This window comes from Delphinus delphis, chromosome 14 (assembly GCF_949987515.2).
Source record: "Delphinus delphis chromosome 14, mDelDel1.2, whole genome shotgun sequence".
NCBI lineage: Eukaryota > Metazoa > Chordata > Mammalia > Artiodactyla > Delphinidae > Delphinus > Delphinus delphis.
Window position 1 is genome coordinate 30,306,266 of NC_082696.1, and position 13,719 is coordinate 30,319,984.

At 37.3% G+C, this 13,719-nt stretch overlaps 1 protein-coding gene across 1 annotated transcript in view; it reads left to right on the plus strand.

The window, feature by feature from the left end:
- Positions 1-4,457, plus strand: part of MOXD1 (monooxygenase DBH like 1) — an 82,571-nt gene extending 78,114 nt beyond the window's left edge. Inside the window, exons 11-12 of the mRNA XM_060030528.2 lie at positions 2,426-2,594; positions 3,128-4,457. Coding sequence (XP_059886511.2) covers positions 2,426-2,594; positions 3,128-3,289 — 331 coding nt within the window. The 3' untranslated portion in view covers positions 3,290-4,457. The remainder of the gene's footprint in view (positions 1-2,425; positions 2,595-3,127) is intronic.
- Positions 4,458-13,719: the final 9,262 nt, after the last annotated feature.

The following is a 13,719-nucleotide window of genomic DNA, read 5'->3' on the forward strand; positions in this document are numbered from 1 at the left end:
CATCAATATTAAATCCTTCCTTTTTATCAACTATAGTGATATATAAATAATACCCTTCTATTTATATGTATATCTGGGTAGTCATTTGGACACTGCCCAGATGTGCAGAAATGTAACTGTTTTACTTTCTAGAACATTCCTAATGTTTCTAATAACTAAGTCCCAGTCCCAGTGAGAGCAGAAGAACTTGCTACTTTAGCATTACCTGTTTCTGGTTTACAGCTTAGTCTTTTAAGGAAAAATACTCAGGATAAATATTTACTTTTTCAGGATTTCTCCTCATTCTATCTTTTCCTTCTCTTTTCTCCAGTGGTAATCTGGAAGTGTGGTGTAGGACAGGCTGGAAACATTAGGAACTTAGTTGGTGTGATGTTACAGAGTAGGAGCCTGAACAAATTTAGTAGGAAGGGAAAGGAGACAATAAAAATGAGACAAGATGCCAGGTCAGGGAGGTTGTGACGTGCTTCTCCTCACCCAGCCTGTCATGCTGGCTCCAACATAGGATTGATTGGGTCTACCCTTTCCTACATCCTTTTCCATATATTTATAGTAAGTAAATAAATGTGTTTATACCTCTTCTGTCATTTTATACTGTGAAATCTCAAACAGATACTAGTTTACTAATTTGTTTTAGCAGTAAAACTTTTTAAGATTTCATCTACGTATGTAATACACTATTCACTCTTACCAGCAGGGCTGCGGAAAATTTAGGGCACTTCGTCCACCTTAGTGCTTTAGCAGAGATTCCATTGCCACCTTGTGGTGTTTTAGGTGATTACAGGCTGATGATCTCCACACCCCCCGACTCCCACCCCGCTAACCCCCAGCATTTCCCTGGTGATGAAGTTGATTTTCCTTTTTTCAAGACAAATACCTTAGCTCTTTGAAAAGTAAATTTGATTTTTAATATTTTATTTAAAGTTATTTTATATTTAATGAAATATAAAGCTTTTAGTGTATTTAAAAGGACATTGTATGTGAATATAATGGTCCTCTTTCAAGTCAGATTTTTAGTTTATGCATGTTTTTACATGTACAAGTTTTATTTTATACTAATTCTGGATTGTATCTCTGCAGGTCTTCACAGTGTATTTAATTTACAGTGTTATAGATCTAAGGTCATTGCTAGATATGTTTAATGTAGTATGATGGTCATTGCTGTCTATGGTACTTTAAGGTCTCTGTGCAAAATAGTACATTTAAAACTCAACAAAGATATATTGACTTTAATTAAAGGAAAAAGAAGGTTAGGAATAAAGAATATAAAGATTCTCATATATGACCTATTGTATTATTCATTGTCTTATTAGAGTACAGAGGAAATGATTTTGTTTTAAACATGAAAAATTTATCTTCGTAACTGTAAAAGATTAATAAAGGATGTTTAATTTAATTAAAAAGATAATATTCAATGTGCCTGAGTAGGTTATGTGTGTAAGAGAGAGAGTCAGTAGTGACATAATTAAATGAAGAAATTGTGAAGATCAAATATTAAAAATAGAGATTCCTCAGCTGGAGGTTAATTCATTGTTAATTACTGAAAATCACTGGAACTTCCTCTTGGGGTGTCAAGGGAGCCAAATACCTACTGGTTACCCATGATAATCTCCTGGAAGGTCCATGGAGTAGTTTATATAAATTTCTGAGCTATGCCAACACTTACACTTTTCCTTCTTTCAAGAATCAATAATATCAAACTTATATTTAATGAAAGACGTCACCTGAAGAGCACCTCTTGAAGCTGGTCATGTCATTCTTCTGTGATTTCGTCCTTCTTTCTTGGACATTTAACATATGTTTTTTTAGAGCAGCAAGTAGAAGCAGAAGGTATCATCTGTAGAGTATTTTTTTCTCAGTGGAATATTAAAAACACTGGTTCCAAAAAAAAAATAAAAATAAAAAAAAATAAAAACACTGGTTCCATTTCAAATTTTTCAAAACTTTTTGTCACTTAGGCAAGCTAAAACAGGGCAGCCAGCAGCGGTCAGGCTTTTCAACATCATGGAATTGAAATTTCCAACGTTGTTCAGTACCTTTTGAGATTCTGTACGTTTCTTCATTACACCATTAGCATTATACTCGTCAGAACTGAATGCTTACCAGCTATATTGTTAACTGGAACCAAAACAAGTACGTGAGGAATTAGGAGGCTCTGGGGAAGCTTTCTAAGCCAAAACGATTTGTTTAAAAGTAATACCCATCTGTTACTAAACCGAGGAATTTTGTTTTTTTTTTAAAGACTCCTTATTTTATATGTATTTCTTCTAGCAACTGCTTAAGAGTTCATCAGTGCTTTGCATTAGGTTATCTGTGTGTGTAAAAATGAACAAGTATGAAGTCTATTTTAGAATGTTGAAAAGTGATGGAAACATGTAATGCTTTTGTTCTGAATATGACTAATTATGGTTATTTATTTTAAATTCAGGACCTGGCCTTTCATTATTAAAAGCCCCAAGCAGTATAAAAACCTTTCTTTCATGGATGCAATGAATAAGTTTAAATGGACTAAAAAGGAAGGTCTTGCCTTCAATAAGATTGTCCTTAACCTGCCGGTGAACGTGAGGTGTTCCAAGACAGACAACGCAGAGTGGTCGGTAAGCCCCACTTTGTTTTAATCTTCGGGGAAATCAGATGTTACATCTTACCTGAATCCACAACAGGTACAATCAAAGGAACAGACAGATATCCGTAAACCCAGTGGTCTGGCTCTTGTCACCTTTTTTGGTTCTCTTGGTATAGTATAGATTAGCCAAATCTTGTCTTTTGATATGTCTGCGAATTTATTCAGTGATTACTTAGATTGGCCCCAAACTCCTGATTCCACTTCCTTTGAAGAAGGCAATCTATTCTAAAACTAAAGTTGGGGTGAAGAAGGAATAAAATGGGATGAGAGCTTCAAAAAAAGACAGAGCGTGTTTTCTATCTCTTCTTTCCCAAGGGCGTGTCCGGCCCTCTTCGCCCCCTCGCTGGGAATCCTTAAGGTTCCGACACCCGGACGGTGCACAGCTTCAGCATCCATACCGCCACCCCTTTAAGCCCTGCAGAAGCGCAAAGGCTGAGCAAGCTTGGCCGCAGTCCTGCTCTTAAATCACACACTCAGTGGCAATGTCTGCTCTTTCCTTTGCAGATTCAAGGGATGACAGCATTACCTCCAGATATAGAAAGACCCTATAAAGAGGAGCCTTTGATGTGTGGAGCTTCTTCCACTTCTCTGCGTGGAAGTGTGTCTCTCGAGCTGCTCCTGTGCTTCATGGTTCTGGGCGGCACACTAAGCACCGCGAGCTTGTAATTACGTGCACCGCTAAGCACGTAATCCTGTTGTGCTCCGTCACCATGGTTTTCCGAGATCCGAAAGTGCAGGTTAAAGACACTTTGGGCGTGAAGGGTGAGGGTGAAGCTCTTGGAGACTTTCCTTTCACATGTTCCCTTCCTCCCCTCCCCCTCTTCCCAGGCTGCCTGAGAGATGTCAGTCGGGTTCTCGTCCTTTCCTCAGAAACATCTGATAAAATGTATCGACCCCCAAATAGAGCAAAGCTGGCCTGACTTAATATAACCTCTTAAAAACTATGGATAAAGTCAAGTGGAAGTAAAAGAATTCTTTATCTCCTTCTGTATTTCATTTTATTGAAATACTCCTTGTTATTTTACTTTTTAAAATTGTTGATTCGGTTTCTATATCCCTTTTTTTTTTTTTTAATGTTTTCATCTTAAAGGTGTAAAAGGAAGTACTCTCCCTTCCAGTTGTCTTCCTCTTTATTGCTCTCTGGTGTGACTTCCCAGATGTAACGGTGGTCCTTCCTACCTTTCCGCGTTACCTGGTTCTGTCCTTTTCTGTGCATTACCCACGGACCTCAATGCTTTCTGATGGTGCCCATTCTGAGTCTGAGTCCCAAACTACCCTGAATCCATCTCAAAGTACTTTTTTTTCCCCTTTCCCTGCTCAGCACTGGCCAGGTGAGTTTTTTCCTTGAGCTCTGTCACTATCTAAAAAGAAAGAGGTTATGGGAAACATAGAAATGGTACATAACTGATTGTAGGCTGAGGAGAAAATGTAATTGGCTGCAAACTCTGTGCTGTGAGGGGTGTTTTGTGGGGCTCCAGGGCAAAGGCCAGATAGTGTGAACCAGCTGAGGAGGGTGTGAGGTCCCTCCCTGACCATGGTGGGTGTCACACGTGTTGCATACTGGCTCAATCTGAGTCACAGTTGCTCTTGTAGATGTATTTTTATATTAGATAATAAACTAACTTTCCATCGTAAAATTGTCACCAACTGAAAATCTTGTCACCTTTTTTGGTTCTCTTGGTATAGTATAGATCAGCCAAATCTTGTTTTGTGTCTTTTGCTCATTTCTTAAACTAAGTCTGTTTGGATCATATTAATAAACTAAATAAAATTAAATTTTTGTGTGGTATCTTGCGTACTCCTTGAGAGAATCAAGTGGTTCAATACCGCTTGATTTGCCAGTCCAATCAATTAAGAATGTTGCAATTTCCATTCCATTTTTAAGCCATCTCTCCCTAGCAAACAATGTCTTCAACACAAACTGTATTGTCTTTTAAATAAATATTATGTTTCGGAGTTTTTCCTTCTTGATTCTCAGAGTTTGTCCATCTAATGAAATACTTGTAATGTTTTTGAGGAATATTTTATTGTTAACTTTAATTCTTTTTATTTCATAAGTGTTATATCAGATTCTATGATTTTCCTTCTAAATATTTATGTAAGAAATATGATCATCTCAAACACTCCCTATTTGAAATTTCATGTTTATTTTTACTTCAGAATTTCTGAATCTGAGATATCAAAGTAAAATGATTTCCTTTGGAAATTGTGTAATATTATATTTGTTTTCATTGTTCTTAGTTAGGAAGGTGCACATACCGGCTAGAAAAGGATACACAGCTTTTGGAAACTCAAATCTTTGGAGCCAGGGGAATCTATTTTTCTACTTAATGTTGCTAAGAATAAAGCTGACATTCTTCTGGTAGGAATTCTCATGAATATATATAATTTTGAGGCATTGACTCTTTCTTTGAAATTGGGATAGGTTATCTGTTGAATATTTGGTAGGATTCTGATTATATTCTAAGTTAGTTTGCTCTTTAGTTGCGCAGACCTTCCTGAACAGCCCAGGCTTTTAACTGCTGCCCTGGATCAGGTCACAGTACCTGTTTCCTAGGCTGTCAGGGAGGAGTGCCTGAGACTCAAGGGAGGACAGAGTCTCCATGTACAATGGTCCCTGGTTTGAGCCTCCGTGTGATAAAACCAAAATTCATCAAGGCCATGTGAGGTTGAAAGTATCTTGGGTGATCATTTTCTCTGGAGTAGTCTCAGGCAGGGTCAAGGGTGAAAAGAGTGATTCGAGTGATGCAGTCAACAGAGGCAGATGAATTAGGAGCTCTGGACTTTATCTTAACGGCTACAGAGGCCAATGATGAATAGCAAATAGCAGGACATTTGGAAGCAGGATATAACTGCACTGTACAATTTGCTCAACTAAACTCTTATTGTTGGACGTACAGGCCATTTCCAGTTTTTCAGTATGATAAACATTGCTGTGATTAATGTTCTTATAATTAAAACTCTCATTTCTATAAGTATTGCCTTATAAGTTACTAGAAGTGGAATTACATATTAATAATTGCATATTTTTGAGAATTTTGATGAATACTGCCAGATGCCTTCAACTTGTTCAAATTATTCTCAAATGGTTCAAAGAAGAATCCTATCTATCTATCTATCTATCGCTCTATCTATCATCTATCTATCTATCTATCATCTGTCCACAGAGAGAGAATAATAATTCAATATGGTAAAATGATACCAATTGAGGACTGTGGGTGAAAGATATAGGAGTTTTTTAATACTATTCTTGCAACTTTTTTAAATTTGAAATTATTTCAGAATAAAAAGTTACAAATGCAATAATGAAAGATCCACTATAGTAAAGTGATCCAGGCAGGTGACCTTCCCTAGACAGTGGCAAAGAGAGAAGTTGGAATGTGATTATGCCTCAGATGCCCATGGGTAAGTGCAGGGATGACTGGCAATTTGCCAGTTCTGACTAAGGATGGAATATATTCCCAGTTTAGAGGTCCAGAACAAAGGGCTTGAAAAATTTAGGGATTTGGAAAGGATCCCAGAACAAAAAAGGAGGAGGTTTTGGAGCTGGAAATCATTAAAAATATGTATCATTTATTTCATGTTTTTTCCCCTGATTATAAATCTAATGTGTAGTAATGCCTATTCACTGAAGAAAATTTAGAAAATATGGTAACTTAAAAAATAGACAAAACCCAAATCTGTTAATCCTATTACCTAGAGACTACCAGCTCTAACTTTTTGGTTCATATGCTTCTAGTATATGTCTGTGAAAGTATATATTTATGTGAATCCATATTTAATATTAGATAACACTAGCTTCCGAAACAAATTCCAAAATATCAATGGCTTAACATAATAAAGTTTATTCATATTCATTTACTAGTTTGATGTGTGTGGTTCATTTGCTAATTGGCTTTCCTTTTTTTTTTTTTTAAACGTCTTTATGGGAGTATAATTGCTTTACAATGGCTTGTTAGTTTCTGCTTTATAACAAAATGAATCAGCTATACATATACATATATCCCCATATCTCCTCCCTCTTGCGTCTCCCTCCCTCCCACCCTCCCTATCCCACTCCTCTAGGTGGTCACAAAGCACTGAGCAGATCTCCCTGGGCTTTCCTTTTTGTGGTGATTCAGAGACCCAAGATCCTATGGTTCCATCATTCCTAGAGCCTAGGGGTCCTATGCGTTCAGCCAGCTAACAGAGAAAGACCTGAACTAGAGTGACATAAATGACCACTTTCACTTTGCTGATTAAAATTAGTCACGTGGCTTCACTGGAATGTGAAAGGGGCTGGGAACGTAATGTCTGTTTGGATAGCTGCCTCCTAATGATAGCACTACAGAAGAGAAGCTCTGATGCAATAGATATTTTTAGCAAAATTGACTTCCATCTAATCCAGTAAATTCCAAGAGTTTTGAGTTTTAGAGACAATTATCAGACCAGTATAGTGTTGTCAACTATATATATATTTGTCAAGTAGGTCACTAAACAGGATAATTAGTATTTATTTAACAAGTTTTTTGAAAGCCTACTTGGAACCAGGCTCTTACTAGAATGTTGAGCTTATGATTGTGAGTAAAAACAGATATTGTCTCTGCCATGATGGAGATTATAGCCGCATGGTAAAGCTCACAGCTGAGCCAAATATAATCTCCTATCTTTATTTATTTATTTTTTAAATGGAAGGATTCAGAATAAGTGTCAGTCCTTCAAACTGAATAAATTTAGCTTTATGAAATGCTTATTCACCATCCTGAACCATCCCTTTTCCATAGATTATTTGGACCACAAACATAGTTTATATAGTTTTATCTATTTTGGTCATCTTAGCCTTACAAGATCTTGATTGACAGTTGTATCCAAATCCAGCATAGTCAAACTGGTAGTTTATGAGAAGAAAATGGTCAATTGAATAGACTTACGGCAGCATCCCCTACCCCCCTGGCGAGAGGTGTGTTCCATGGAAAATATGAATAGCGGTGGAAAATTGATACAAAGTTAAAGAGGGTTACTGTTGCACTTTTCAGAGTTTCAAATATATGAATGTACATTTGAAAGTCCAAACTATATAGAATGAAACATTTCCCGAACTCATTGACCACTCTACCACGTTGTAGTGGAGCAATGTTCCCTAAGGAACAAACTTTGGGGCACACACTTTTCCCCACAGAGCATGTCCAGGTTTATGGAACAATTTTTCTGAAGATTGCAACGTGTTCATGGCTAGCTGCAAAGCATAGCCCAGAAGACACGGGCCTTCCACGTGTGTTCATTGGTCTATTCCTTATTTGCTGTTCTTTTTGCCAACAAACACTATTTTTTATTAATCTAGAGTTAGTACAATTTACGGAGAACAAAGAAAAGGGAATTTACTTTTTTTAATTAAAAAAATACACTAAAATGAATTACATGGCATGAATAAGGTATCTGAGAAGTGTTGACAAGACTATATTTTTGGAAAGTTTCAGACCTATAGACACAGACTAATGGTGTGGAATTGATGTAATGAAAAACAATTAAAATTGGGAATAACCATCTACAAATGTAGAATGCAATCCTGAATTGAACCAATTTCTCCCTTAATATTTTTAAATAAGCCCATTAAATCTTGACAACCAAAATAATTCCATATATTTATACAATGCTTTGGAATTTGCAAAGTGCTTTCACATTTCTCAGTGTTTAAAACTGCTTTTACAAGTGAGTATTTGTATTCAGAAAAGCTAAGCAGACAGCGCGTTGTACTGCAGTAATCATAGCAGACCTAAGTTTCAATCACTTTACAAACTACACGTGTATAAATTAGATCCAAATTACTTGGATTTACTAAGCTTCTGTTTCCCATTGGTAAAGTAGGGATAATAATTTCTAACCTAATAAAATTGCTTGTGGATTAAATGTGATAATGAAGGTATAGCACCTGGCACAATGAGTTGTCAATATTAGTTTTTGTCCTCGCTTTGCAAGCTCTCACATTTCAGGTGCACAGTATCTGATACCAAATGCAGATTTTCTCTCCTACCTTACAGACATAATCAACTGAAATTTGACTTTAACCAAACCACTTTTGCTGAGTGAATGATACGTAATCAAATGAACATTAGTCTGAGTGAATTTGGCAATCACGCCCTCAAAAACAAAAATCTTTAATGACTGTCTACTTGTTATGTTTTATGTTTCCAAAGAGGTAAAATACTGTTTTGCTCTTTTATTTCCTCTTGAAAATAATCTGTTCTCATTGAAACTAATGATATTTCAGAGTTCAAATGAACTATGTTTCTTGTCTTTTATGTGATTAGTTTTTATGTGAATAGCTTTAAAGTTCTCTATTTTTTATTGCTTCATGAGACTTTTTCTTCCACATTTGATTACAGTAACTTCACCTCACCTTGAGAAATTATTTTATAAGTTGTCTTCTCTTATTAAGATATTTCTGGAAAAATGGACTCTTCTAAATAATCCTACTAAATATAATGATACTCTGTTAACCAAAAATAAGGAAAGATGGGGGAAATAAAAGAGTGGGGTGAGAGAGAGAGCCATAGTAAACAAGGAATGTGTTTCTACTCGCCACTAGAGGGCGCTTTGTGTATCTCTCGTCAATCCTGTCAGCTCTGGAGCAGGATTTAAACATGCTGGATTCGTCCAGCTGCTCTGAGGCTTCACATGTTGGACGACTCCTACTTCCTTCCATATTACCTTTATTCTTGCTAATTCTAAATTCAGTTACCTAAAGTTTAAGCTTTCTTTCTGAGGGTTTAGCTCGAAGGTCAATCTTAAGTTTCTTAACCTTTTACTGTGATGATTCTAAGCCTCTTTCTAAAATTTCCAAACTGTCATTTTACTGTAGCTTGTGTTTTATACTTTCACCTTCGATTTTGGGATTATTTAGATCTTCAACTTTCTGTTATCTTATCTCTCACTGTTTTCTTTTCGTTTTTTAAATTTAATTCGCAGTTTCAATTCTGATCTAACCATCTTAATCATTTCTTCCCAATCTCTTTATTATTAAGTCCATTAGTTCTCCATCAAAAAAAAAAAATATATATATATATAGACTTCTTTAATAATAGCTTGATGCCCTTAAGTGGGATTGTGAGCAGTGGCAAGAACGCACTCTATAAACAAGGAAAAGTGGAGGAAATTTTGCCCCAAACTCTCTGCATCTACATCACTGGCTCCCTGAACAGGGTTTCCCAGGGCAGATGAGGCTGTCTTCAGTGCTTGAAGTCATTGGTTAATCTTTCTAGAGTCATAAACCCTATCGCTCAGATGACACACTGGATTTGCAAGGATAGTGTTAACTTTTTTACAGACCATTTAGTGCTCGAATGAAATACTCTGTTCTTTACAACTCCATAGTCTCCAAATTATAAAAGCACAGGATTTGGAGTAAACTATGACACTTTCATTCCCCTAGCCAGGAGCCGTATATGGGCAGTGCACTTGGAGAAATGAGCAAATATGGTAACTAGGCCTGCTCTTGGGGTTGCCTGTTTTTTTCTGTCACTTTTTGTGATTGTTAATGAGCTGGAGAAATTTTCTTTTTTTCTTTATTAAAATCGTCCATTTTTACAATTAACAAAGATTTCCTGCAGTCTGTCCTTTGCATAATTGAGATGTGGTTGTACATATGAGCTCTGCAGGAAGTCCGTGTGCAGCCTTTAAACAATTTTAACTTTTCATCCATCATTTACCCTTCAGCCAGACATGCTGCTACAGACTTGAAATACACTGGTGAACAAGAAAGCTCAAGTTCAAATCTCAGGAGAAAAAGATTGTAGGTACGGCTTTAAACAGATCTTTTCTTTTTAACTTTTCTTTACATAGCTAATACAGCATCAATTCTGATAGCCATGGGACATAGGTTTTTTTTTACATATAGTTCACAGCTTTACTTATCGTAATGTTTGACCTATATATTGCTTACAATTAAGTGTTGTATTTACCGTCAATGTTAGTGATATTTTTAGGACTGTTAGCTTATTTTCTGTATTATTTACAGATGAGTTTATTTAACAGTTAAGAGGGTTTCCTTTAAGTAAGATATGCCTGCATCTCTAATATGAATATTACTTTTCATGTGATATGGATTCATTCAGCTTTAATTTATAAATTATACTTGTGAGCACTCTGCTTACAAGAGTAAGAAGGGTAGGAGGAGTGAGCAGAGAGCTCTCAGAGGAGGAGAGCTCGGGTTGTGTTCTGTGGCTCATATTCCACATCTACAGAAAAACACTTTTGCTTGGAATTGTTACAGAATGCTTAGTCTCCGGGTCATAGCAGCTTTTAGTACTTATTCTGACGTGATGACTTGACATTAAATCTTTGCCTTACTTCATTACAATGAACATAAGATTGATTTAAAGTTGACCCAAGTACAATGAAGAAGCTAGAATAAGATATTAAATTTTCTAAAATCCTCTTTAAATCATCATTTTAAAATTCATGTCCGTTAGACTGTCTAATGGGATTTAACTGAAAAATTTTCATTTTCCTTTGTAACCCCGATACAGTTTAGCACAGTGAACTGCCTATAGTAATTTCACTATAAGTATTAGTTAAAGAATTCTGAAATATGTAGTTTTAGAGTATCTCCAATTATGCTTTTAAAGTTTTTTAATAGTAGGTTGGGCTTCCCTGGTGGCGCACTGGTTGAGAATCTGCCTGCCAATGCAGCGGACACGGGTTCGAGCACTGGACTGGGAAGATCTCACAGGCCGCGGAGCAACTAGGCCCGTGAGCCACAACTGCTGAGCCTGCGTGTCTGGAGCCTGTGCTCCGCAACAAGCGAGGCCACGACAGTGAGGGGCCCGCGCACCGTGATGAAGAATGGTCCCCACTCCCCGCAACTAGAGAAAGCCCTCGCACAGAAACGAAGACCCAACACAACCATAAATAAATAAATAAAATTAAAAGAAAAAAGTAGGTTGCTAATTTCCAGTAGGCTAAATATGTTTAATATTTAAAACTTAAAAAATTTTGAATTTTTTTGTACCAGAAGTGACATAAAGCACGTAATGTCAGACTAAGTAAATCAAACTTTTTCATATAAAGTTCTTTTATGGGATATCTTACTGTTGGTAGAAAAACACAGTAACCAGAACTGTGAGACTAGCTTAAGGCCATGTCTGGTACGCAGGGCTTGCTTTGTAAATGGGCAAAAGGATAACCATCATGTGATCTAGCTTTATGAATTCAGATACTTAGAGGATGAATAGAAAAACTCTGCCTAGCTGGCTACTGCCTAAAATTTCAAAAATAGAACATTATTGTTTGGTCATTGGAAAGCTAATACATTAAATATTATTCCTTCCTAAGAAAGAAGGAATTTTTTTTTTTTTTTTTGCGGTCCGCAGGCCTCTCACTATTGTGGCCTCTCTGCGGAGCACAGGCTCCGGACGCGCAGGCTCAGCGGCCATGGCTCATGGGCCCAGCCGCTCCGCGGCATGTGGGATCTTCCCAGACCGGGGCACGAACCCGTGTCCCCTGCATCGGCAGGCGGTCTCTCAACCATTGCGCCACCAGGGAAGCCCAGAAAGAAGGAACTTAATGGAATGTGGTGGAGGTAAGAAGGTTGGAGGAGATGAAGTGGGTCGAGTATTCAGATGAAAGAATGAACAAGACTACCTGCAAAAAAAATAATGGCCACTAAACAGAATCTAAGACAACCTTCTGTCCAATTTCTGTAGTTAGCACTATATGTGTGCCTAAGCCACACAACCAGGGTTTGTCAAGGTAATTTGCATTTAATGCATTCTCTCCTGTCATCCGTAAAAGCAGCAAGATATTTACTTCAGTATAAAATAGGAGCCTGTGGTTTAACATGAGGCAAAGTCTAAGGCAAAGTTTAAAATGGGTCCCCATATACAACAGCTACATTTTCTTTCAGTCTTCTGTGAGTAGAAATGGCCTTAATTAATCAAGAAAAAACGTTATGGGGTGAAATGTCAAAGGATAACAGTGTTCCTTCTCCCCTTTTTGTGGTAGGTGTGACCTTCCCAAAGAATAGAAGGAATAACACATCGTTGAATTCCCCATTTGGTTTTAAAGGACATGGGTGCCACTGTGGGGACAGATGCCCAGGCAGCTACAGAAATATTCTCGATCCTGGAGGGTCCAGCAGTCCGCTCTTGCAGACAGAACAATAGTCTGAGGTTTGAGCAGACGCTGTGGTCCCGCAGATTTCTCATCTTTCTTCTTCCTTTCCTCCGTGTTCTCTCCCCACCCTCCCTTCCACCTTCCAGTTCTCCCCTCCTGTCTTCATTCTGTCTTGCAAACTCTCAGCTAGACGGCACACATTTACTGAGCACCAAACTTGGCCGGGTTATCGACAAGACAAATTTCCTGATTTTGTGGAATTGACAGCCTCAAGGGAAAGCAGTACCATGAACAACCATCACGCAAATGCCACTGTTCATATATTAGAATGGCTGAAGTCAAAAACACAGAAAAAAATGCTGATGAGGATCTGAAACAAAAATAGATAAACTTACACATTGCTGGTGGGAATGTAAAGTGGTACAGCCACTTTGATCAAAGGTTGCAGTTTCTTATAAAGAAAAGCATTCATTTAGCCTACAACTCATTCATGGAGCCATCACATTCCTGGGTGTTTACACTAGAGAAAGGAAACCTCATGTTCACATAAAGCCCTACATGAATGTTTGTAGAAGCTTTATTTATAATAACTAAAAACTGGAAACAAACCAAATGTTCTTAAATGGGCGAATGGAAAAATAAACTGGGTACATGCAACTTATGAATTACCACTCCAGCAGTAAAAAGGAGTGAACTATTGATACAAGGACTTGGATACTTCTCAATGTCGTATGCCAAGTGAAAAAGAAAATCTCAAAAGATTACATAGTGTATGATTCCATTTATAAAATATTATCAAAATGACACAATTATAGCGATGGAGGACAGACCAGTGGTTGCCGGAAATTAGGGCTGGGTGTAGGATTTGACTGTAAAGGGGTAAAACGAGGAAGTTTCTTTGTGGTGATGGAATAGTTCTGTCCCTTAATTGTGATAGTTACACAAATACGTACCGGTAATAAGATTTCATAGAACTATGCACCCCTCTCCTTAAAAAAAGAAAGTAC